A 24611-nucleotide genomic window follows, 5' to 3' on the forward strand; every position below is an offset into this window, starting at 1 on the left:
TCGATTCGGTAATTTTGACCACTTCAAAATACTGAGAGCTGGGTAATAATACCATTTCAGGATGCAGCTCAGCTCGAAGCTTTGTGGAAATGAGGGGTGGGAAAGGGAGTAGCTCTCACGCCTGCTGCTGCCAGAAGCTCAGGGGAGAAGCAGCAGGGCTATATTGGATAATCGAGTGCCTTAAAGCCACCTCGAATATTAGAGATTATCTCTCTCAACCCAGCTTTCACCTCCGTTATCTCCCTGTGAACGCCGAACTGCTGGACTTCGCGGTTCAATTTACGCTGGAGCTGAACCGCGGCTGCGGGGGGGGAGCTGCCTCCCGGCCCCGGGCTGGGGCAGGGATCCGCGGCAGCCCCCCGGCCCGGGCGGGGCCGAGCTCCGGCGGGGCCGAGCGGCTGCTGCTCGTTCCGTGACGGGTTCCGCGGGCTGGGCCGCCGCGGCCGCTCCGCCCGCGCTCGCCCTGGGGGTTCAGGAGCTGCGCTGCTGAGGGCGACCCCGCTCCCGGTGCGCGGGAGGCGGCGGGGCCGCGGGTCGGGCCTGGCCCCCACACGCGCGCTCCTCCCGTGCCGCGGCCGCCGTTCCCGCCCCGGGCCCCGGCGGCGAGGGCGGAGCGGCGGCGGGGCCCCCTCCGGCTCCTCCCCGCGCCGGGCCGGGCCATGGCGGCGCGACTGCTGCGCGGCTGCGGGCGGGCGGCCGCGGCGGGCCGGGCCCCGGCTCCCCGCCGCCTCCCCGCCGCGCTCGGGCTGGGCCCCCGCCGCGGCTGCGGGGAGGCGGCGGGGCTGCGGGCCATGGGCTTCAGCGAGGAGCAGGCCCGGCGGCTCCTGGGGCTCCGGCCCCGGCTCGACCCGCGGCGCCGGGAAGCGGCGGCGGCGCAGCTGCTGCTGCTGGGGCTGAGCGCCGAGGCCGCCCTCGGGCTGCTGGAGCGGAGCCCGGGGCTGCTGCGGCTGCCGGCGGAGCGGCTGGAGGAGCGCGCCGGGGAGCTGCGGCGCCTGGGGCTCGGCGGAGGTAAGGCAGCGCGGCGCGGCGGATGGGCCGGGGCCGGGGCCGGGGCCGGGGCCGGGGCCGGGGCCGAGGCCGGGGCCGGGGCCGGGGCCGGGGCCGGGGCCGGGGCCGGGGGGGCCCCCCCCCCCCAGCTCGCTCACCCGGGGCCCGCAGGTCGGCTGCAGCGGGCCGTGAGCCGCTGCCCCCAGCTCTTCACCTTGCCCCGGAGGAGGCTGGCGGCGGCGGTGCGGCTGCTGCGGGAGCGGTGCCTCTTCACGGCGGAGCAGCTGAAGGAGGTGCTGGCGACCAGCCCCGCCGTGCTGCTGGAGGAGCCGCGCTGCCTCCACCACCACTTCCAGGTGAGGGGCCCGGGCTGCCCGCCCACGGGGGAGCGGCTCCTGCGTGGCGGAAACCCGCTGCGGGGCCGGGGCTCCCCGTGAGACGCTGTCCCACCCGCAGTACGCGTACTTCAGGATGGGGGTCCAGCAGAAGGAGATGGTGAAGGCCCGGCTGTTCCAAATGCCCTTCGCTGAGCTCAGGACCCGGCACATCTTCCTGGAGCGCCGGGGGTTCTACCAGACCCCCTGCAAAGGCCAGACCACGACCAGTAACCCGAAACTGAAGGACATCCTTCAGCTCCCGGAGAAAGACTTCCTGGCCAGCCTGGCCCACTCCACCCCAGAGGAGTATGAGGTCTTCAAGAAGCTGCTAGCCCGAGAGGAGGAGGAAGAGGAGGAGGATGACAAAGAGGAGGAGGATGAGGAGGAAGACGGGGATGCGCTATACCTGGAGGAAGATGAAGACTTGGGCACTGAGAGAGGTGAAACAGCCCAGAAGTGAGGAGGTGAGGCTCCAGGGTACCTGAGCTCTCCCATGCTGCTGCCCTCCCCGGCCCCGTTGCCCTCACGGGTGCCCTGGGCCCTCACCCCACCCGGGCAGGAGCTGTGGTGGCTGCAGGATCTGCTGGCTTGCTGGCCATGGGGGCCAGTGTGCGGAGCCCCCGCTGAGGGGCAGCAATAAAACCCATCTACCAGAATACAACAGTCCCTCTTGTTCCTCCCCCCCTCCTTGAGCAACTACTTCAGAAAAAAAAAAAAAAAATACCGTTTCCATAAAGTGTTTTTATTTAAAAAAAAAAAAAAAAAATCAAACCACAATAGCTAATTTATTTCCAAGGCTAGGTTAAAACCTTCTGGCTGCGTTACATACTGTGCTGGCTGGGGGGCAGGAGGAAGGGGGCTGCTGTGCCAGCTCCCAGCAGGGCGCGGGGGCAAGAGCCCCGAGGGCTGCGCTGAAACGGGACTGGCACACGGCAGGGCCGCCTCCACCCCCGCAGCCCCACTCCGTGCTGGTCCTGTGGCTGACCAGGCAGGGGTGCGAACGCTCTCCGAGCGTGGCCCCAAAATCTGCCCTCCCTCGTGCTGAGCAGAGGGTGTTCTGGCTTTGCCCTGGTCCTGCTCTTCCAGGCAAAGGCTGGCTTCTCCTGCCGCAGAGAGTCGGGACTTCTCAGCTCGCCTTGGGGCAGGGGGGGGGCTGGAGCAGGATCGGGCTGCCTCGGTCCATCTCTGACTCGGTTTCTCTTCTGGGAGCAGAGCTAGAGCCTGTGCTGGAGGGGAGCATCACACGGGCTTGCTGGTCCCGGCTTTACATCAACCCTGACCGCTCCCAGGCTGCTGCCAGCTGCCCCAGCGGGCAGGAGAGGGTGGTGCCAGGAACACTGAAACTCTTGGGTCTTCTTCTGCTCCAAGAGCATTTTTGGGGCTGCAGCTTGACACGGGTGGCTGAACAAAGCACCCTGCCATGCTCGTGGGAGGGGAGGGTGGCCCTGCCAGGATGCCCCCACCACTGCTGGGGTCTATGCCGTAACTACAATATATCTCTGGTATGTATTAATTTATAATATACACTGTGTATGTTAATACACAAATCTATGTTTAACTAGTGTTGTCATACAAACTCACACAAACTAGGAACATTTCTAAAACTACACTTTTTCCTCGCCTGCCCTGCCGCAGGCGGTTGGGCAGCCGCTGCTGCTGGTCCTCTCCTCTGCAAACACCACAGTGCTGGCGGCTCAGCCCCGCACCACGGGGACTGCAAACGCTGGGAGCAGCTCCGGGGAGCCCCCACGGAGCGTGCGCCGTCACGGAGCCCTGCGCTGCCTTGGAGGCAATTAGTGTCAGAACAAGAGCGGCGTTACGCTTCAGCTGACAAATTTCACCCTACAGCTCACTTTTTAAGTTCTTTCTAGGTGCTGTGTTGCCTTCTGACTGGAAATTTGGTTAAAACCAGGGATTGTTTACAAAGAAAAAAAAAAAAAAAAAAATGCAGGCAGTAGAAGCTGCCTCAATTTCCCCCGCTAGAGCGGAGGAGACGGGGCTGCACGTCCACTGCCGGCGCGCGCCTCGCTGCTCGGGGGAGCTGCTCACCATTTCTAACTCGTCTAACAGGGGGGAGGTCTCCTCCAACCAGATTGCTGTGGGCCACATTTCAGGTGATGGCTAAGGCTTTTTGGTCTGCATTAAACTGTTTTATTTGGGGCTTATAGGTAATTTTTATCCTTGGATTATGAAACCAGGTTGGTGCAGTGCTGCTGGCAGGGAGCTGGGAGCCCATCACTCCTGCAGAGCGGCTGGGGGGTTGGCCAGGCCGAGCTAGGGCTGGGCCCTGGGGGGGCATCCAGCCAGCTGCTGCAGTACAGGGGTGCTCAGCTCCTGGGGGGCAGCAAGGTGGCTGGAGTAGGGCGAGGCAGAGTGAAGGCAGTGCTGGTCCAGCGGAGGGGAGGGAGCACTGCTCGGCCTGCCGATCCCGCTGCGTGTGTGTAAACAGGCTGGAGGAGAGGGAGAGGCTGATGCCAGGCAGGAAGGTTCCCCCGCTGCGTTCAACTCAGTGAGCAGATCTGATCTTCCTGGTGTTTCCAAAGCCCTTAGATGCAGAAAGATGAAGCTTCTACTGCTCTGAACCCTGCGAAGGAAGAGAATGAGCGTGTGTCCCCCAAAAGCCCTGCAGCTGCCTCTTCCCATCCCGCGGGCCTATCTTAGGCTAGGAGAAGGGGATCAACCCCTTCCAGGGCTCCAGCCTTTGCCTTGCCACCTGCAGGCAGTGCCCAGGCCCTTTTTTTTTTTGCAGGAATGTCTGGCTGTGGAGCCAGGAGGAAGCAGAGCATTGCCTTCTGCTCCTGCACCGCAGCCACGACCGGGAGCCCTCAGCTGCACGCCCGAGCCTGGCCGGCACGGCAGCCGCACAGCCCTCGCAGCCCCCCGCCACGGCAGCGTGAGCCTGGGCTGCCCTCCGGCCCCCACCCTTCTCCTCCCCAATTCCCTGTGCAGGGGTGCGGGCAGGCACCGGCAGGAGCTGCCCCTGCCCCCAGCCGAGGAGGGCCTGGGGGCGACACTTACTCTATGGCTTCTTCAGTGTGTGACTGGTGCTTGGTTTTCTGCAAGAGAAGGGAGGAGGGCGCCGTCAGCCTTGCGGCCCCCCCCCCAGCCAGCACTCGCAGGGAGGGCACGCAGAGCTGGCAGCCGAGAGCTGGCCGTGTGCTCTTCACGCGCCCCCCCGCGTGGGGGTGCCTGCATCCCTATCCCAGTCCACCCCCAGCCTGGGCACCCCTGCACACGCTGGGTGACGCTGGCTAGCTGCGTCCTCCTGTCCCAGGCCGCAGGGAGGCCGGCACGCTGGGCGGGCTGCTGCTAGCTGTACCTGCTGGTTGTCTTCTTGGAACCGGTACTCTCACAGCTCTCCTTGTAGCAGACGTCCTGGTGTACCTTGTAAACTCTCCTGTACCTGCACACACAGCAGAGGGGCGAGTTGTAAGGAATAAGAGGGACAGATCTGCTTTTAGGAGTGCGATGGGGAAGTCTAGGGGCCTCCCCCCTTTCCTTCCAGGCTGCTGCCTCGGTAGGAATGGGGCCGAGCCTGCTGTGCCTGAGGGGTGAACCCACAGAGCCAGGTCCTTGTGCCTCCGGTGCAGGAAGGCTGGAAGGGGCAAGGGGGCAGAGCAGAGGCCCCCATGCCCTGGCACTGCCGCAGGGCTGGCCCCAGCCCTCTGCTTGCAGACGGAGAGGCAGCTAGGAGCTGGGCTGGCAAGCAGCAGGCGGGGGACCCACTGCTGCTTGAGGGTCACACACACCAAAGCCAACCTCACTGCCACGTAGGAGGGTGACACTGCTACGGGGCTGTCATTTTAGCAACACCCTGCCCTGAAACACAGCTGGTGGGGCAGCCCGAGGGGGCTCGAGGGCACACAAAGCTGCTCAGCCTGCGCTGGGGAGGGGGCAGCTGCCAGCCGGGGGGCTGAGACGGCCTCGTGCTCGCTCCCCCTTCCCCAGAGCCAAGCTGGGGGGAGACACCCCCAGCTCTGAGCACAAGGGGAAGCGGGGAGCACAACCCGCAGGCAGTACTCACAGGTAGTGGCAGGTGCCTCCTTCCCACACAGGGAGTGACTTGGTTTCCGAGTACAGCCGCGTGCACGAGTGTGGCACCTTCTTGCAGGCTGCTTGGGGAACAGGAGAGGGGAGCTACCAACAAGCCCATCTCTGGCTCTGCCTGCCTGTGCCCCGTAGAGAGGGGCCGGTGAGGCCCCCCCCCACCCCCAGGCTTCCCCTCTGCTGTCTGGGAGGGCTGGGCCCAACAGAGCTGACCCCCCAAGAAGCAGCAGAGCCCCCAGCCTCGCGGTGCCCAGGCTTGCCAAGCGGCCTGGCAGAGGTGGAGGGCTCAGCCAGAAGCGGGGAGCAGACCTGCCTGCCCGGATCTGCTCAAATCTGGCAAAAGCAGAGCCCAGCCCCTCTCCGCTGTTGGCACGGGGCAGCCCCCCCCTCTCTCTAGTGGAGCCTGAGTGCGGGGTGGGAGCCCCCTCGGCTGGGAGGAGCCGGCTGCTGACAGGGTGTGCTTGGTGACCTGTGGCTGGGACAGCTGCCAGGCTGGGTCCGCGCTGCCCACCTGCAGGAGGGGGGGGCTCAGCTCGGCCCTCCGGCAGCACCCCGGCACTCACCCAGCTCGCAGAGCCGGCCTTTGAATCCCGGGCGGCAGTCACAGCGGTAGGACTCGGCGTCCCTGGCACAGGTGCCTCCGTTCTTGCAGGGGTTCGTGGAGCAGTTCTGGCCCCCGCCTGCGAAACACGTCGGGCCGTCAGACCCCGGGGCGGCGGCGGCAGCACAGTCCTGCCCACCGCCCCCTCACCCCGGGGTGCCCCTGGGGAGAGCTGCGAGCAGGGCTGAGGCGGCACGGTGTGCCTCCCGCCCCGCAGGGCAGCAGCAGGGACAGAGCAGGCTGGCACCCGGGCTGGGTCCCTGCTGCTGGCCTCTCTCCTCCCCCTGCACTTACTCTTGCTCTTTGCCTCGCGCAGCTGCAGTGCCTGACTGCCCTGGCTGGACGCCTCCACGTTCTCCAGCTTCACTGGAGCCGCTGGCTCTGGGCAACAAGAGGGTCAAATGTCACCTCCAGCCGGGACCAGACCCAAAGGCAGCCCCTCCGATGGGATCCAGCCTGTCTGCAGCACCAGGCCTGAGGCAGTGGTTTAGCCCGTCCCAGTTGGCACTCCTAGAATTAGGGTGACCACCTCACCCTTCCTGAAGGACTGGGGGACACAGAGCCCTGGGGAGGCAGGGGCAGAGCAGAGACTCGCAGTGAGCCCGGGGCTGTCGTCAGGTGGGCCAGGCCCCTTCCCCACCCCGTGGTGTGGGACTCCCAGGCCTGGCAGGGTATCTTGTATCCCTGGTGTTCCAGGGATGGCAAACGGGGGGGGCTCCCCACAGCAGCCTGCCTAGCTGCCGCTCTGTCCTGGGGGGGAGGTGTAGGTGACAGGAGGGGTCCAGAAAAACAGCAGAGCACTTACGTGTCTTCACAGTGATGGATTTGCCCAACACAGTGCCGAACCTGGCACTGATCCTCCCTCTGCCATCCACCAGCTCGGTGAACCTGGGACAGGAAAGCCATGAGGGTACAGGACACCGCAGGTCCTCCAACCCACAGCTGCCCTGCACGCTAGGGCTGGAGGAAGCTAGATAAACCCACTCGCTGACAGCATCAGGCTTGGTGTGAGTCCTGCAGGCTCAGCTGCAGGCAGCGTGGGGGGACCCGCTCACAGGGCGAGGGGCCTTGCCTGGCTCAGGACCCCGGCACGTGGGCAGGAGGCCTAACCCAGCAGAAGCACCCAGACGTGGCCAAAAGGGGCCACACTCGGCATGATCCCTGGACTGAGAGCTGTCAGAAGAGCCAGGGGTGCTGCTGCTGGAGAAGTGCCTACCTGGGAGCTGGCGAGGGCTCCTCAGCTGTGTCATGATCTGCTAGCAAGCGGAGTTCGGGCAGGAAAGCTGGGGGCAGCCTGTTGCGCAGGACTCGGGGGTGTCCGGCTTGGCTCCACCGTCTCTCTGAAGCCCCGTCCCTCTGCACTGCAGACCAAAGGGTTAGGCTTAGCAGGAGGCAGGCCGTGAGTCAACGCAGCAACCTAACTCGCAGCCGGTCGCCTCGGCCCCGGGCTGCCGTTTCAGGCTGGCTGGGGACACACGCACACGCACACGCTCGTGCAGGCGCCAGTCCCTGTGAAGCACCACCGAGCTGTAACTCAGCATCTGCCCCCCCACCCTACCCCACCACCGCTCATGGAGGCAGCACCTTGCAACCCCCACCTCCCTTGGCAGGGTACCTGCGTCCTACCCCACAGCCCGTGGGGTATCCAGTTCTGGGGGAGCAAGTCCCCACGGGCTCATTACTCTGTTGGCCGACTTGTTTCCTAAGCGTTCCCCCCCCCCTCCCCACTTCCTCGTTAGCCCATCGCTTCCCTCGTGCTGCAGCGAACCAGCAGCACCCCGGCCCTGCCAAGCCAGGCACTCACAGGTGGTGACGTAGAGGTGGATGGGCTCGCTGTGTACTTGGCCTTGCTCTGTGTTCTGCACAGCTGTCACAGACAGGCGGTACCGCTGCCCAGGGAGCAGGTCCCGTACCGTGTAGGACACGAGCTTCCCGTTGGGCACATAGCGGCTCTTCACGCTCTGGGCGGTGGTGACGTTGATGATGTACCCCTCCGCGGCGCCGGCAGGCGGCTGCTCCCATGCCATGGACACAGAGGTGGCGGTGACACGGGACGCAGTGAGGTTTTGCGGGGGGAGAGGCCCTGGGTCAGGCAGGAGGTGGGGAGAAAAGGGGTCAGCGCTGGTGTCCTTGAATGATGGCCACCTTACTTGCTCACGTGCCACTTTCTGAGCGTGCCAGGGCCCCAGCTCGCCTGGCTGTGCCCCGGCTGGCCCTCGGCCCAGCTCCAGCTGTGCAGCACCCCGTCCCTGCCAAAGCAGACAGAGCCTCGTTGCACCCTGGCACTCGGGTCTGGCCATCACCCTCTGGCTGCCGTACAGCAGGGGATGAATCAGGCCCGTGTGGGCTCTGCACGGGGCTGAGCTCATGCTGGTCTTGGGCAGCGAACAGCATCTGGCTGGGGAGGAGGTGCTGCTGCCTTGCCTGCCCTTCCTGAGGGCTGCCTGCACACCTCCTACCCGCTGTGCTGGCCAGACAGGCTGACGGCTTTCACACCTTCCCCTCCCTGCAGCTTTCCTGCTGACCACAAGCTGCGGCTGCCCCGTGCCTGCCAAGCCCCAGGGCCCCAGCAGTGGCAGAGGTGGGGATGGGCCAAAGGCAACCACACTCACTCGTCCACACATGGAAGGGGGCCGTAGCCAGACTCTCTGAGGGGTGGTCTTCTGTCCCCAGGCCACTCAGCGTCGTGACATGGACGACGTACCTCTCTCCTGGCTGCAGGTCCCTGTGTGGAAGAGGAAGGCAGGGGTGAGCGGGGGTAAGGCAGGCAGCCCCGGGGCGGGCCCGCTGCCACCCCACTCACAGGAAGGTGTACTTGGCCACGCTGCTGTTCAGCTCCACGGTGCGGTCTGCCAGGTCCCCCGGCTGGCGGATGGAGACACGCACCCTACTGACGGTGGAGTGCTTGAGCCGGTGGAGAGCCCATTGCACCGTGATAGCGCTGGCTGTCACGTTCAGGATCTCAAAGCCTTCCACCGGATGCGGTCCTGGCCGGGGGAAGCGGAGAGGCCTGCGGTCAGCCGCACGTCAGCGTGGGTGGCCCTGTCCCTTCCCCATGCCCCTGCGAGGCTGGGGGGTGGGGGGGGGGATCTTGCTTGCCCCCTCCGGACTCGGCCTCCCCGTGGGGAGCAGCTCAGCACCACCTGCCCTGCCCTCGGCACCGCAGCTGTGCCTCAAGGCCTCGTGCCACCTGCCGCACCCCAGGGGCTGGCCTCCTCCAGCCCCAGGCCCCCATTACCAGCTCCAAAGGGGCTGCAGCAGCGCCTGGGCCTGGCCCTAAGCCTGCTGCGTGCCCCAGGCAGCCATCCTGAGCCTGGCTCTCGCAGCCCCCAGCATCCAGCCCCTGGTCCAAGGCTCCAGGAGATGCTGTGGCCAGGGGCGCAGACCCCTGCTGTGCCCAGTGCCACACCTGCCTTCTCTTTCCTTAGGCTTCACTCTGCCTCAGCCCTCTGAGAAGAACGTGGCCTGCAGGCTTCCCCACCACCATCCCCCTCTTGTTAGAGGGTAGCTTTTCTAGGTCTAATCCCCATCCTCAGTTTGCCCTGGATTTCTACATCTGCCTGCCCAAGACACTGGGACCGCAGCTGCTCCTCCTGGCCATGACCCCACAGAGGCATCACTGTGCCCCCTTCCCCCTGCCCACGAAGCAGAGATCCCTGCCAACCTCTGCCCTCTTGGCACAATCCCCACGCCGAGCCCGGCGGGATGGCAGGGCGACTCAGCCATGTGGCTCATGGTCAGCAAACATCACCCGAGCCCCGCTGCCCGGCCGGCACAGGAGCTTCGTTAGCTCAGCCAAGCAGCACTGGGGACCCACGCTACCCTCAGCCCAGTGACAAGGAGTAACTGGTGTGGCAGGCGCGGCCCAGCCCTGATGAACAGGGTCCAGGAGTGGTCCCTGCGGCTGACCCCCTTACCATGCCCTGGGCAGGGGCCCGGTGAGCCGCGGTGAGGGCGGGTCTGGTCCCCTTTTACTCACAGCAAAGAGAACAGCAATTCTCAGTGCCGAGTGCTTTCCAAAGGCCCCAAAGCTGGATTTTAGGATCTGCGCCACCAAACCCGCCGGGGTTCGGCGCGAGCCCAGGCTGTGGCTGGAGCCGGCGGCGGGGAGGAGATAGCGCAAGCCCTGGCACCTGCGGGGGCCACACGTGCTCACGACCGCCATCCCCCCGGGGACACTACTCACTAGTGCGTGTGGTGAGCATGATGGGCCTGCTGATATCATTCTTGTTGTTCACGTTGCGTTTGACTGAAAAGACAGAAATATTGTAGGCTCTGCCGGAGGCTAGTGCCCGCAATTGGTGGGCAGAACGACTTCGGTCCACAAAATCTGTCCTGCGGTAAGAGCCGTCGAGGGATACGTACGTCACGGCGTAGCCGTCAATGAGTTGCCTGGCGGCTGCGTCCTCAGGTGGGTGCCAAGAAATCAACACACCAGTGTCCTCCACCCTTTCCACCTTTAATGAGGTTGGTGGCAGCAATTCTTCAGGGTGTGGGCAAAAGCAAAGGGGAGAGGTAATGCCATGAATCTTTAGAGAACAGACCCCGGCAGCAAGAGGCAGAGCGGTAGCGGTGGAGGACAGGGCCCTTGCTCTCTCTCTCTTGGCACGCCTGGCAGGGGCCCCGTGGGTGCCAGCCACCACCGGCACGGCGGGAGCCGGGGCACCGGGAGCGCTCCCAGACACCACAGCCCAGCAGCACCAGCAGCCCAGCGCTTGCCAGGCCGAGGGCACCAGCGAGACGGGCTGAGGGGCCCCAGGGAGGCTGGTGCAGGGTTGGGGGGGGGGGGGGAGCAAGAGGCCTCCCTCAAGACACCTCGGCCTCCCCCTCCTGAGGGCATCCGAGGGATCGCCACGGCTGCAGGGGGCCAGGGAAACCCTGTCCCCAGCGTCCTCGTGCCGAGCCTGGCGCCCGCGGCAGCGGCTCAGCACGCCAGCACCCGCCCGCCGCGTCGGTGGGTCCCGGGGCTGCCCCCCCGGGGAGGCGAGGCCCCAGCCCTGCCTGCCTCAGTGAGAGCTGCTGGTCCCGGCCGGTGTTGAGCCCCTCGCGGGCAGCGGCCGCGGCCAGGCTGGTGTCGAGCCCCACGCCACATCCTGGTGCCACCGCTGAGGGCCTTTACCTTTTTCGCAGCTCTTGCCTGTGTAGCTGACTTTGCAGGTGCAGCTGTGGGTGCCGTTGCCGGGCAGGCAGTAGCCTCTGCTTCCGCAGGGGCTGGAGAAGCACGGGTCGCTGGCTGCAGAGAGGCGCCGGGCACGGCAGCGTTAGCAGTGCCGGCTGGCCGAGCGGCTGCCCCGCACCCAGCCCACCTCACCTGTCTCGCAGCGGTAGCCGAAGAAACCCTCCGGACACATGCACAGGTAGGAGCCCCCGTAGCTCTCGCACTCCCCTCCGTTTTGGCAAGGGCCCGACTCGCAAGCATCCACTTCTGGAGGTGGGAGGAGGCCAGCGGTGAGTGGGGGTCCCCACGGGCGGGCAGCCAGCTCCCACGGGCGAGCGATGGCAACGACACCCCCGGGGGGGTGGGGGTGGGGGGCAGCAGGATGGACACGCAGCCCAGGGCTTGGCACAACCAGTCTAAACCCAGGATCCCCCCCTCCAAGCGTTGCGGTGACCACAGCCCCCGGCAAGGGGTGGATGCCTTCAGAAGGGGATCCATCACCAACAAGACGCCTCGTTCCTTGCTCCCCCCTCACCGGAGCAGTTTCAGCTCTGCCCCCGAAACAGCAGGCAAGGAGGTGCAACAGGCAAGGAGTGCCTGGGGGGCGGTGGCTCAGGGTCACGATGCCCAAGACAGCGACCAGCGACCTGGCTTGCTGCCCACAGCCCAGCCTCCCCCCACCCTGGGAAAGGCAAGTCCCTACCTGTCTCGCACTGGGTCCCCACAAAACCCTCAGAACAGTAGCAAGCAAAGGACCCAGGGAGGTCCCGGCAGGTCCCGCCGTTCTTACAGGGCTCTGACTGGCACTCGTCGACATCTGGGGAGCGGTGGGAGAGGTGCTGGCTCAGCACAGCGATGAGGTCAGGGGGCTCAGAGAGGCAGCACTTCTCCCGCAGAGCGTGGGCCCTCCCCGCATTGCTCACTACCCCCAAACCCACCAGCGAGGAACAGCCCTGCTCCAGAGGCCATCGGGAGCCCACTGCTCCCTGCGTGTGGCTGCAGCGGGAGCTAGGCGTAGGGACATGCCCACAGGGACACCCAGGGATGGCTGGCAGCGTGGGGATGTGCCAAGAGGTCCCATAAGGTGGCCGTGGCACATCTCCTCCTCTAAGCCCCAGCAGGGTTCTCCCACCACCATCCTCTGCCGGGCTAGGGCCACCTGCCCCAGTGCCACCGGTCCCCATGCTGCCTGTCACCCTCTTCAACCAGTGCCCGCACGCAACCACATGCCCACACAGGAGCAGGAGCACAGTGCAGCCAAAAACGCGCTACCTCAAGCTGCTTTTCCCCCTGCACCTCTTGGCCAGTAACTCTGGAGCCGTGCAGGGCACTTCCCATCCAGATCTCGAGCTCTGGGGCTTCTCTGCATGGGCTTACCGTGGCTCAGGAGAAGCGACTGCCCTGTCAGTGGGCATGCCCATGCAGCACCCGTTAGTGGGGGGGACACAAGTAGCGCACGTGCCCCCACAGCCCTGCCTGCTCCTCTGCCCCACCAGGAGCAGCACCTCCCTGCCCGCACAGCCCACAGCTGGCCAGGGGCTCCGGGAGAGAAGCCCTCACCTCTGGCTGATCTGAGCGCACAGGCAGGAGACTGAAGCCGGCGCACACAAACGCAGGCAGCCCAGCTCCTGGCCAGGGGGTTCGCGCCCGCTGTCGTGTCCCAGGGGCTGGGGGGCAAGGAAGGCTTTGCTATAGCTGCCTGTGGTGGCCCCGGAGCATACCCAACTCTTACCCAACTCGCAGTGGTGGCCGGTGTAACCCGGCTCACACAGGCACAGGAACTCAGCGATGCGGTCCTTGCACCGGCCACCGTTCAGGCAGGGCTGGGACCGGCACTCGTCGATCTCTGCAGGCGTGGAGGCAGGGGAGAGACAAGGTGAGAGAGATGTGAGCACCAGAGGCAGGGGTCCCTGGAGGGTTCTGTGCACAGACACGGACAGGGGAGGACTACAGTACACATCCTGGGGTCACCAGGCTGTGGTTGTGACCACAGCCCACTGGGACAGTGCCCCAGGGCTCGGCTGCTCCCTGGCACTTCTCACCATCACATTCAGGGGGGTCGCTCCAGACGCCCGGCAAGCGGCAGACACGGGGGTGGTTGTGCTGACTGAGGGTGTAGCCCAGCTCACAGTGGTATTCAGCCAGCGAGCCCACCTTGGTGGAGTTGAAAGAGGCCTGGGCGTGCTTCACCTCACTAGGGATGCCGCAGTCAACCTCTGGGGAGAGATGAGGGGACAGTGAGCAGCGTCTGCCGAGGCACCCCGAGGCCCTGGCTGGCAGGGGGAGTACGAGGCTCTTACCAGACTGGCAATGCTTCCCCACATAGCCCACAGGGCAGGTGCAAGCGTAGCCCCCACCAAGGTCCTCGCAGGTAGCACCGTTCTCACAGGGGCTAAGGAAGCACGGGGAGGGCACTAGAAGAGCACAGCAAAGAGTGCCTGCTGCAGAGCTGGCAGAGCCCAGGAGCCAGAGCCATCCCCTTCCCCCCATCCAGCAGGGTGCACGGACGACTTCAAGCGCTTCAAATTACAGGGAAAGGGCTTCAAAGCAAGCAGCGAGGCTTACTCGCTTCACCAGCAGCCCCACCACCTCCCCGGGCAGCCCCCGGCACCGGCACGCCCTGCTCGCACCTACCAATCTCGCAGTGCCGGCCGGCGTAGCCCGGGGGACAGTCGCACTTGTACTTGCCGATGTAGTGGAAGCAGGTGCCCCCGTTCTGGCAGGGCCCCGAGGCGCAGGGGTCTGGCTTACCTGGGGGCAGAGGGCAGGCGGGAGCTGAGCAGCGAGTGGGACTCCTGCCACCTCTCCTCCCCGGGTGGGGGCCGGGGGGGCCATACCGATCTCGCAGTGCTTGCCGGTGAAGCGGTAGGGGCAGGTGCAGTGGTACTCGCCATCCGCCTCCCTGCAGGTGCCCCCGTTGCGACAGGGCCCTGTGCTGCAGAGCCGTGGCTTGGCTGCAGAGAGAGAGAGAGAGAGCACCGAGAGCAGGGGTCACCCACTGCTGTCAGCACCCCAAGGACCACCACCTCCCGCCAGCCCCCCACCAAACCCCTCGCTGCAGGAAAGCGGAGCACGCCCAGGCCTCACAGCCCTGGGCTCGGCGACGCTGGGAAACACCAGCCGTGCAGACGTGTGCCAGGGGGCCACGGATGCACGACGCCAGGGGACAGGCGGCTGCTCCTGAGGCCAGAAGCTCAGGCACGTAAAAAAAAAAAAAAAAAAAAAAACAAACCCAAACCAAACTCCAGCACTGATGGTGCTGTGCAGGGAACAACAACTGGATCAGCTGCTGTGACTGCTGGGGGCCGTGAAGGGAGCTGCACAATCCCCCCTCCACCCTGCAGGATGGGATAACCTGCGCCCACTTCCAGCTGCAGCTCAGCAAGGAGCTGCTTGTGTCTCACAAGGGTCCAAGCTCTTCTCCCACCCCCTGGGGCTGGCAGGGAGCTCTCTTGCGCAGGTACCTTTCTCGCAGTGCTTGCCAAGGAAGCCTCGAGGACACTCGCAGGTGTACGAGTCGTCATGAACCTCACAGGACCCCCCATTCATGCAGGGCTCCGAGTCACAAGGGGATGGCATCGCTGCGAAGCCAAACACAGGGTAGTACTGAGGACGTGCAACCAGGGGCGTGAGGACTGCTCCCCGGCTGATGTCTGTACCCTTGCTCACCCCCCGACCCATCTAAAGTCCCTCCCTGGGGTTAGTCCTGCATCCCCACAGACGAGACTTACTGTGGTTGGTGCCATAGTCAGTGTGGCAGACGCAGAGGTAGCTCCCACCATACTCCATGCAGTACCCACCGTCCGGGCACTGCGTGTTCATGTTGCACGGCGTGGTGGTGACTTCTGCAAACACACGGCCAGCACTGGCCTCTGTCAGCCGGCAGCAGGAGGACACCCAGCCGGCTGCCCAGCCAGAAGCAAGGGTCTCCTAACTTTGCAGGGTCTGATGAGATGGGAGGGACCCTCTGTACCCCACACACGACAGACTGTGCGAATGGCACGGGCCAGCCTGGATGCCCAGCGAGCTCCGGAGCAGGAGCACATGAAGGCTGAGGTTCCCTCTCCACCCAGGGGAGCCGGGCTGGGGCCAGGGGCACCGATGGAGACGGAAGTGCTGCTTCCTCACCAGGGGACATTTCCAGGCTCAAATTCATTGTGTGCCCTGGTACTGTGCTAGGCCCAGGTATGGGCAGAGTGTCTCCTTGCTCGCCCACAGCCTGCCTGGCTCAAGCATCCCAGAGAGGGGGCAAACACAGCAAGTGAGAAGCCCCCACCTACCGAATTCACAGAGAAGACCAAAAAATCCAGGTGGGCACTGGCAGATTGTGACATTCCCCTCCAGACAACTGCCCCCGTTGCGACACTCGCAGCCCTCCGAGAGCTCTGCAAGAGAGATGGGAGCTTCCCAGGACCCCTCCTGCTTGTGGGGCTGGGACAACCAAGCAGTCTTGCCAGATGCCACCCATGGGAGGAGCTCAGGTGAGCAGCAGCCACAAGCCCCCCACAAGACACCCAGGCAGAACCTCCTTTCAGCGGGATGGACCCACTCTTCAGCCCAGGAAACCTGAACAGGCTCTCCAGACCAGCTGTTCCTCCCTCTGGGGAGCACGAGGGCTCCCCTAGAGATATGCCACACTTCACTGGAGACACACATCCCCTCCCAGTACTCACTGTCTCGACAGTCCTGCCCGGCGTAGCCCTCCTGGCATTCGCAGACGTAGCCCTGCTCTGTGTCCAGGCAGCTGCCGGCATTCTGGCACGGGTGGGAAAGGCAGGCACCGGGCACACGGGGCCCGCCTACGGGGAATGGGGGAGGCTGAGCCAGAGCCATCCCAGCCAGGGGCTGGAACACTCCCTGTCCCCGGGGAGTCGGGCTTCATGCCAGAGTCCCCACCGCAGCCAAGCAGCCCCGCTGGAAGGAGCTCCCTCCCCGCAGGACCACGACCCCTCCGCACACCCGCCCCGCCAGCTTTTGGTAGTGCCTACGGCTGACACAGCCCATTTTAAGCCATTCGCCCCTTCCCACCCAGCTCCCCCCCCCCAAACCAGCTCCTGTGCCAGGCTGGGCGAGGCACACCTCCACTCACCATACTGGCAGTTGTTGCCGTAATACCCTGGGGAGCAGGTGCAGATGTAGCGGCCAGGGCGGATGTAGTTGCACGTCTGCCGGTTCCGGCAGCTCCGGTCCTCGCAGGAAGACAAGTCTTGGCAGGGGGAAAGCAAGCAAGCGAGTGATGAGGGAGAGGGGCCATGACTGGAGCACGGGGGGGGGACACATTCCCTGGGCTGGGGCATCCCGGGACGCAGATGGGAGCGGGCACCTGTCTCGCAGCGCTGTCCAACGAAGGGCTCCAGGCACACACAGGTGTAGTTATCGACTAGGTCAACGCAGTGCCCGCCGTTCAGGCACGGGCTGGACTCGCACTCGTTCACCTCTGCAAGGGGAGGCCAGGAGGGAGGGTCAGGCCGTGCAAGGGCACTGCCATTTCACCCACTGCCTCCCATCCAGGATGATGCTCCGGAGTGGGAAGGCGATGGCCGGAAGAATGAAAAAAAAAAAAAAAAAAAAATCAGTGCCACTGGCAATGCTGAGTGCTCCCCTCCCAAAACTATGGCCAAGGGTGAGGCAAGGTAGGTCGCCAAGGTGTGAACCATCACCGTCTTCCCTGTGTGCCTGCTCCTGCCACCCACCTGTCTGGCAGTCCGCCCCTGCGTACCCCGGCTGGCACAAGCACGCTGCCGTCCCGTTTGCCACCTGGCACCTCCCGCCATTCTGGCACACCATGCTCTCACACGGCGACACTTCTGCAGTGAGACACCAAAAAAAAAAAAAAAAAAAAATAGAAGAGGTTGGGGGGAATCAACCCAGGTGCAGGACCGGCATGTGGCATCCCCTGCAAACATGGTGATGCTGGGACCGGGCAGAGAGTGCAGCACAGAGCCACCAACGCACCCTCCGACAGGAGATGGCAGCCATGTCCCCAGCCACAGCTCTTCCCAAAACCCTTCCTCGGGCAGCTCAGCCCTTTCATCCCCCTGCGCCTCTTGGGTGCCAGCGTGCTGTGCTGGGCGTTTCTCCCTTCCTCCCTCCCTTCCCTGAAAGTCAACTCCCTGCTCGCCTTCTCCACCAGTGCAGAGGTTCGTCGGGAGCCAAATGCTTTGGCGGCACTTCCACTGGCGGGTGGAGGCCAGCGGTGGGGGAAACCGGCCACCACAGCCCCTGCCAGGGACTGGGAGAGTCCCCACTGGCTTCAAAGGGCTCGGGACCAGAGCATCACCTGCAAAAGCAGGGCCTTCGCGATTTCTGTTTAAACGCTAACCACCAGCTTTTCTCACTAAGGGAGCGGTGGCGGGGAGAGGTGCTGGCGGCAGCGCTGAGCCGAGCCCTCGGCAGAGCAGGCTGCCAACAGCAGGAAGGGCTCAAGGCCAGAGCAAAGTTTCCTTTGCTTTGCAGCAAGCTGAAATCCAAGCCAGCCGTAGCAAACTGCTGAAGCCCAGCAGCTGCTGCAGGAGCCCCAGTCTCAAAGAGCCCCCCGCCCAAGCCTGGGGTCTCCGCTCTCCCAGCGCAGCACAGAGCCAGCCCTGCTGCACCGGCAGCCCCGCACTCACCAGTCTCGCAGTTGGCACCTCTGAAGCCCAGCAGGCACCTGCAGCTGAAGCTGCCGGCACCATTGAGGCAGGTGGCTCCATTCTGACACGGGTGGGAGAGACACTCATCCACATCTGAAAAGAAGCCCCGGGTGAGGGGCGGGAGTTCAGGGCAACGACGGGGACAGCCGCAGGGACAGCCAGACTGCCGGCACGGAGCAGTGATGCCGGGAGCAAGACCTGCTTCCCGCGGCAAAGCGCCGGCAGCTCGGGGCTGGCACTCACCGACATGGCACCTCTTCCCAGTAAAGCCGGCCAGGCAGGAGCAGGTGTAGGAGGGGTTCCCCGTGATGCAGTCCTCGATACACTTCCCCCCGTTCAGGCAAGGCCGCAGCGTCAGGCAGACAGAGGCTGTGAGGACAGGCGGTGGCCCCTCCGTCAGCCTGCACCCCGGCAGGGCTCACCCGCCGCCTTCCAGCCACACCAGCGCCGGGGCCTGTCCCTGCGCCCGCCCGGCTCCCCGGGGTGCTCAGGGAGACCACGGGGGCTGCCTGCCTCACAGCAGGGCAGGGCCCACTCCTCGTGGGCTCTCCTGGGACAGGGGAGCGGTTTTATTCCTCCTCTGCGAGGGGGAGAGGCTGCACGGGGTCAGCCAGGGAGACACGGACGTGCCCTTGCTTATCACCCGGGGCAGAGGGAAAGGGGGACAGGAGAGCCCATGTACAGCAAACCCACTGGTAACGCGAGACACACACAGATCACGGGTGGGAAAACATGGCTGGAGGGAGCAGGGGCGAGGAACGGAAGGCCAGTGGCTCCGTGGGGTATGTGTCAGGACCCCCATGGTGGGGGTGCATGGCCCAGTCCTGGCACCCAGGCCCTGTGGGGGTGGCAGGCACCCGGCAGCCCTCCACATGGCTCGCTCCGGCCTCCTGGGACTTACGAACGCGTGCACCCCCCGAGGGTGCCAGCCCCTCGTGCCCTGCCCTGCCTGGCAGCGGGCCGGCAGGGTCCGGCCTGCGCGCAGTCACCTCCTCCCCAGCCTCCCTCATGGCTCCCCACAGGAACTTTTAGTCTCAGAAGTCTTCCTCCCCTTCCCGTTTGCTCTCCCAGTCCCTTCCCAGCCCCGGGGCACCCGTGGGCGCCATCCCCAGCCACGGCAGGTGCTGAGGACAGTCCCCCCCACGGTTGCCTCCCCTCCCTCCCCAAGCCCTTCGAGTCGTCTCCTCCACCCTGTGGAGGTGGGGGTTGAGGCAGGGAAAGACAGGGCTGGAGAACAGTGTGGGGTTGGGTTGGGAGTTAAATAAACCTAACTGCTGTCCTCTTACTTGTATTGCTGCAGCCCCCCACTTGCACCTGGGCATCATCGATTCTGAACACCCAGCGCCCGGGGATACCCACATTTGTCGTCATCTCCACGTCAGCGATGTCATCGGTGCGGGATCCAGGGATGTTGAAGTAGCGCTTTCCATCACCAGCGTTAAAACCTGCCTGGGAGGACAAAGGCAGAGAGTAAAAAGGCATCACTAGTGCAGGAGGGAAAGCGGCTGGAGCACAAGGGCTCGTCTCTCCTGCCGCTCAGCACTGCTTGGATCGACCGTCCTCTTCCCCGCGGCACTGGCCAGCGCTCAGCCCTCTCCACGCGCTGAGATTACAGCCAGCACGACAAGGCGCAGTGACCACCCTGCCTGCTCGGTCCCTCCCCTGGGATTCAAAACCGATCCACTTCCTCTCCACCTGCAGCATCCTGCCTGCCGCGGGCTGGCGGGCAGGGAGCCAAGCACGGATCAGCTGCCGGTAAATTCACACATCCGAGCAGGTACTGGGGTTTTTGCGGGTATGGGCTTTTTTACCCTTAAACACAACAACGCACACAAGGATGAAATAAAAATATGAGCAAAAGCTGTGCTGGCTGCAGCAGCTGCTCTTAAAGGCTGAGGTTAGGGAGGAAAAGGGACTAAGAGGCAGCAGCCAAGGCAAAGACCTGTGGTTTCAGGATAACAAAGCCCCCTGTATGGTCTCAGCTTTGGGAGCCAGAGTACACAGAGATATTTAAGAACTTAAAAAAAAAAAAAAAAAAAAAAATGCAGGGGGAGGCTTTCTACCTCCAAAAAAACCCAAACCAGGAGCCACAAGCTCACAGGGTGGATGCGCTACCTGGGCACCCTGGGGGCCATGTTCACTGCTTACCTGCGCTGCAATGCCGCCGAGCCCAGCAAAGTCCCCCCCACTGCTGGCGTGCATACCCGTGGTCCAGGTGATGGACTCATAGTTGAAGATGGTGAAGGAGAGCTTGCCGTCCGTGATGAGGACGATCTGGAAAGTGTTTACCTGCAGCAGGGCGGGGAAGGAAGCAGTGAGCAGGCAGGAGCGGGGCAGGCAAGCCAAAAAACAGTCAGAAAATAAAGTGACGAAAAGAGCCTTTAAAAAGGGGATGTTTCTGTGAGCCCTAGGCCTCCTCTGCTAGAAAAGGCAGTTGAGTTTTATTATTTTTAACCCTAAGGTGTTGTGATCCCCCCCAGCCAGCACCCCAGCCAGCAGAACAGCTTGCTTCTCCTCCTGGAGGAATGAGAAAAATGGGGAGAAGGGTGGTTGTCAGGCCTCTGGAAGAAAGGCACCAAATCCCATCCGCAAGCAGCTCCACAGCACAGCTGCAGACAGGCAGGCAAATGCCACCCTGCTGCTGCCTGAGATGGGGGATGGTGGCAATTTGCAGCCTCCATCCGGCAGAAAGAGGCGGGTTTGGTTTTGCCAGCCTGGCACTGCTCTGTCATGGCAAGGTATCGCAACAGAGCCACTGGGGTCAGCTTAGCCCTGCCAACAGCTCCGTGCCGCACGTGGCAGGAGTGCCACTACCATGGAAGGCACCAAAACGCTGGTGGGATACTCCTTTTTAAAAAAAAAAACTCTACCCCTAAACTAACAGCTGCTCTGCCCCAGCTACTCACTGGTGAAAACGAACTGCCCCCGAAGAAGGTCACTCGGTACCAGGTGGCAATGAAGACCCACTGGGCGGAAAACCCTGGGAACTCCGGGAAATACTGTGCGATGTCCCTGCTTGCTCTCTCCAAGATGGGCTGCTCGGTGCTCTCCCGGTAATACACATCACCCGCCCGCCGGTTATCCACGTCCGCCCAGAAGGCAGCCACCACACGTCGGTCCTTGGAGATGGGGAAGGCCACTGGGGTGAACTGGGAGACCTCCTTCAGGAATGAGATGATCCCGTTGTTGTTCACCTGCAGAGAGGGAGGGAAGGAAACAGGCAGCCACGGTTGACTCCTGCTGCCGGCAAGAATCCACGTTTTAGAGGCACTTTCCATTTCACCTTTCTTCCCCCCGCCTTTCCACAAATATTGGAGCGCTTCCCCTTCCTGCCTTTGGAAGCGGAGACGTGCCCCAGCGCCCACAGCCCCCCGCCCCAGCCGCTCGCTTGTTGGAGTGCGGCTGCGGGGAGGCAGCTGCCTGAACAAACCCAGCCCTGTTCTCCGCCGTGGCCGGGCCAGGGGAAGGGGGGAACAGCTGAGAAAACTGCGGCAGCCCCGGCGCTTTAAACAAACAGTGCCCAGCGCGCCTGGCCAGCTCACGCCAGTGCTCTTGGCAGGGACGAGGGGCTGTTTCCCTCCCTCCCTGCCCTCTTACAGCTGACACACAGCCTGCGGGGCTGGGGTCTAGGGCTGGGCATTGCTGCCACCCTCCTGGCAGGGAGGTCGTGCCCGAGCCAGGCAGCCACCACCCCAAGACATGGGGGACCCTTGCCAGGCAGCAATCCGTCCACCAGCACGCACAGCGCTCCGAGTGAGCTAACGAGTAGGTCAAGCTAACGGACTCCTGGTCCCCAGGTGACCAAGTATCACCATCCCGTGCAAAGCCCTCAGGGCTGGCTGGGCCTTGGCAGGCTGCTCCTGTTAAAATTGGGGGATGCCAGACACCCAGGGCAAGACGCTGCAAGCTCCAAGCGCTTTCCCAGCACTAATTGACTGAGGCAATTAGTGTCCTGGGGTGCCCAGCCCAGGGATGCATGGCAGAGGCCCTCAGCCCAGGGAAGGAAGCTGGAGACAGTGGATGCTGCTGCCTGGAGTGATGCCTCCTGGCTTGGGGATGAAGCGGGAACGAGGAAGGGGAAGAAAACTCCTGCCTGCACTGCTGCCCAAGCAGGGATCAAAGGGAAACTCTCTCACCCTCCTCAGCCCTCCAGATTCCTGGGAGGAGACCCTGCCAGCACACTGCCACAGTGGCAACCCCAGTGGGGCAGACAGCTCCCAGCCGCTCTGTTCCTCAGCTTGCGGGCAGGAGCACACAGCCCGCCCTCCCCCAAGCTGAGCCCCCCAGCACGCAATGCTTGGCTCACCCCTGGGCTGCAGGGTGGGAAAGGGGAGGGGGGCACAATGCAGGCAAGAGGCTCTCGAGCTGAGAGCACAGCCCTGGCATGCAACAGGCAGGGGCAGGCAGCGGTGTCACACTCGCGTGCCGACAAGGAGCTGGGGGCCAGCATCCTGCCGGGAGCCGTGCCGAAGCCAGCGTGCCTGTGTGCACATCCAGGGTGGGGGGCCAGGCTGTGACAGCCTTGTGCAGCCCCTGGGGAGGGTCCCCAGCCCCTCCCTGTGAACATGGGACAGTCCTTGCTGTGACTAAGGGGAAGAGGATTCCTGTTTCCCAAAGCCTCCGTAACCCCGCAGTGTCCGCAGAGGAACATTCTTCCCCTGATTAAAGCAAGATGGGAGAGAGATGGTGCCAAGAAGGGCTTTTTTGTTGTTGCTGGTCTTTGCAAAGGAGGAGGGGGTGGTTGGAGGCAGCCCGTGAGGATGGAGGTTTCCAGGTGAGCCCAGCCCTGTACCAGCCCCTTGGGACAGGGGCTCCCCAGGGAGCAGCAGCCCTGCCACACAGATCCCCATGCTGGGAGCAGGCAAACTTGCCCTGCAGAGCTGGGGGTGGGGGGGTGTATGTCTCGGTTCAGGGGAGGGGACACACACCACCCTCTGACCCCAGCAGCCCCTCCAAGACCCAGAGCTGTGCTGCAGATCCCATGTGGGATGACCATCGCGTCACCTGGCTTCTCCCAGACTCTTCTATCCTCCCACTATGGCTTGAGCCCCAAGCCCAGGTCCCTCCTGCTTGATGGCAGGGCTGGTGCTTTTATTGGGGGGGGGGGGGGAAAAGCCACCGTCAAGGATGAAGGACTTCCTGCGCTGAGCCAAGGTGGTGCGACAGTACATGAGCCCAGCCCCGAGATGACACCGAGGTGATGTTCAGCTCTCTGCTTTGTCAGCCAGGTCTGGATCATTGGTCAGGCCAGAGCAAACCACGGAAAAGAGAAAGGACCGGGACACTGCACCAGGTGGGAGCCAGCATGGGGAGCACAGACCCCACCCCAGAACACAGGACAGGCATTTGGAGCCAGAGCCACCCAAAAGGCTCCGGGGGTGAACGGGCACGCAGAGGTACTCCTCCACCTGATGGCCACAGCTGTGGGAAACACAGTGGGCCGGGCACCACTCAAGCTCTCCGGCCACGGTGACCTCCAGCTGGCTCTGGGGCTGCGAGGGAGCACACCGGCAGGGCTCTCGGTGGCCTGCCCACCCTGGCAGGCGCGGGGAGGAGAGGCGAGGCAGCAGGCAGGGCCAAGCGGCCAGAAGAGCGAGCCCCCTGCAACGCGACCCAAAGGGCAGCTGTGTTTATTCTGCATCGCACCCAGAGCCATGCCACCACCTCCTCCCCGGCGAGGGCGGCCACCCAGGGGCCACAGCACACCCGCTCCAAACTTTCGCCCACCAGTTGTGCCCGGCCCCTGTCGCTGGGACCCCCAGAGCCCGTCCCTGCAGGGACCAGTCCCACAAGGCACAGGTATTTCTGGTTCCAGCCAAGGCCAAGCCCGGGGCTCCCCGCTGCGGGCGAGCGCTTTGCCCGGCGTCCCCAGGATGGCATGGCCAGTAGCCGAGGCGTTGCTGGCCCCACCGAGCCGGGGGGCAGGCACCCCCACACACACCCCCCCCCCCACCAGAGCCCAGCGCCCCGCGGGATTTCCCCCCCTGCCCTCGGCACGCTGTTACTCTTCCGATGCTCCGAGTTAAATGGGGACCACCCGACGGCCCCCATGCCAACCCAGGCGCGCTTGGATCCATCAGTTTTAAAACAGAACAGAACAGGAGGCCGTCCCCACCGCCTCCCGGTACTCACATAGAGGCCGGTGTGCCCCGCGCCGAAGAACGGGAAGGGGACGGAGAGGGGCCGCAGTTCGGAGCCACCGTCGTCCTGCTTCCGCGTGGCAGCGTCGCCTTGCGTGGGCCCGAAGGGGTAAAAATCCGCCAGCGGCACGACACCGCCCGCCCACAGCCACTCGCCCAGGGCCACCAGCACGGCCCAGCCCGCCAGGCCCCGCATGGCCGCCGGGACCCGCCGCTCGCCCCCCTCACGCCGGCACCGGCCACCGCGGCATGGCGGGGGAAGGGCGCCCGCCGACGGGCGGGGAGCTCGGGGCTGCGGGGGCTCGGGGCTGCGGGGGCTCGGGGCTGAGGGGGCTCGGGGCTGCGGGGGCTCGGGGCTGCGGGGGCTCGGGGCGCGGAGCCGATGGCGGAGCAGCGCCGGCCCACAGCCCGGCACCCCCCGCCGCTGCGCGCCCCGCCGCCGCCGCGCCGGGCTCCCTCACCCGCCGGCCCCGCCCCGCCGCGGGGGATTTGCATAGCCCCGGGGCATCTACCCAATGGGCTCCCGGCGCGGGCGAGAGGGGGGCGTGGCATGCAAATATGGAGGGGGCGGGGGCAGGGTGGGCGGGGCGGGAGGAGGGGGCGGTGGGGTCCCCCCCTGCGGGGGGGGGGGGCGGGGGGGGCCCCTCCCTCCTCAGGGCCGGGGGAGGG

The 24611-nt window shown here is 64.6% G+C and overlaps 2 protein-coding genes across 7 annotated transcripts; one reads left to right on the forward strand and one right to left on the reverse strand.

The window, feature by feature from the left end:
• Nucleotides 1–659: 659 nt before the first annotated feature.
• On the forward strand, nucleotides 660–2022 carry MTERF4 (mitochondrial transcription termination factor 4). The gene is made up of 3 exons (XM_042794736.1): nucleotides 660–1008; nucleotides 1159–1343; nucleotides 1444–2022. Exons 1-3 carry the CDS (start codon nucleotides 660–662, stop codon nucleotides 1822–1824), a joined length of 915 nt encoding a protein of 304 aa, XP_042650670.1. The 3' UTR covers nucleotides 1825–2022.
• A 68-nt stretch (nucleotides 2023–2090) lies between these two features.
• SNED1 (sushi, nidogen and EGF like domains 1) lies at nucleotides 2091–24375 on the reverse strand. 6 transcript variants are annotated; one of them, XM_042794715.1, is made up of 33 exons: nucleotides 23935–24375; nucleotides 20709–20996; nucleotides 19951–20091; nucleotides 19089–19251; nucleotides 18046–18171; nucleotides 17782–17895; nucleotides 16864–16977; nucleotides 16494–16607; nucleotides 16260–16376; nucleotides 15844–15969; nucleotides 15451–15555; nucleotides 14902–15015; nucleotides 14635–14751; nucleotides 14008–14124; nucleotides 13805–13921; nucleotides 13471–13584; nucleotides 13213–13386; nucleotides 12903–13016; nucleotides 11874–11987; nucleotides 11324–11437; nucleotides 11132–11245; nucleotides 10199–10495; nucleotides 8816–8999; nucleotides 8625–8737; nucleotides 7817–8095; nucleotides 7229–7373; nucleotides 6818–6900; nucleotides 6307–6393; nucleotides 5975–6091; nucleotides 5389–5479; nucleotides 4684–4767; nucleotides 4383–4420; nucleotides 2091–3948 (listed from the first exon to the last, which is right to left on the reverse strand). In XM_042794715.1, exons 1-32 carry the CDS (start codon nucleotides 24136–24138, stop codon nucleotides 4384–4386), a joined length of 4338 nt encoding a protein of 1445 aa, XP_042650649.1. In that variant the 5' UTR covers nucleotides 24139–24375; the 3' UTR covers nucleotides 2091–3948; nucleotide 4383. The 6 variants fall into 6 exon arrangements, with proteins under 6 accessions (XP_042650649.1, XP_042650635.1, XP_042650620.1 ...); XM_042794701.1 differs by having other exon boundaries at nucleotides 10199–10261; nucleotides 23935–24238; XM_042794686.1 differs by having other exon boundaries at nucleotides 5389–5476; nucleotides 23935–24238.
• Between the last annotated feature and the right edge of the window lie 236 nt (nucleotides 24376–24611).

The sequence above is a fragment of the Tyto alba genome, unplaced genomic scaffold (genome assembly GCF_018691265.1).
Source record: "Tyto alba isolate M040663 unplaced genomic scaffold, T.alba_DEE_v4.0 Super-Scaffold_10, whole genome shotgun sequence".
Classification (NCBI taxonomy): domain Eukaryota; kingdom Metazoa; phylum Chordata; class Aves; order Strigiformes; family Tytonidae; genus Tyto; species Tyto alba.

Coding starts and splice junctions, on each gene's coding strand:
- MTERF4 (XM_042794736.1), top strand. CDS start 660: ATGGCGGCGCGACTGCTGCGCGGCTGCGGGCGGGCGGCCGCGGCGGGC. Junction 1,009..1,158: donor GCGCCTGGGGCTCGGCGGAG/GTAAGGCAGCGC, acceptor CGGGGCCCGCAG/GTCGGCTGCAGCGGGCCGTG. Junction 1,344..1,443: donor GCCTCCACCACCACTTCCAG/GTGAGGGGCCCG, acceptor TCCCACCCGCAG/TACGCGTACTTCAGGATGGG.
- SNED1 (XM_042794715.1), bottom strand. CDS start 24,138: ATGCGGGGCCTGGCGGGCTGGGCCGTGCTGGTGGCCCTGGGCGAGTGG. Junction 10,496..11,131: donor AGGCAAGAGCTGCGAAAAAG/GTAAAGGCCCTC, acceptor CACACCCTGAAG/AATTGCTGCCACCAACCTCA. Junction 7,374..7,816: donor CCACCTCTACGTCACCACCT/GTGAGTGCCTGG, acceptor TTTGGTCTGCAG/TGCAGAGGGACGGGGCTTCA.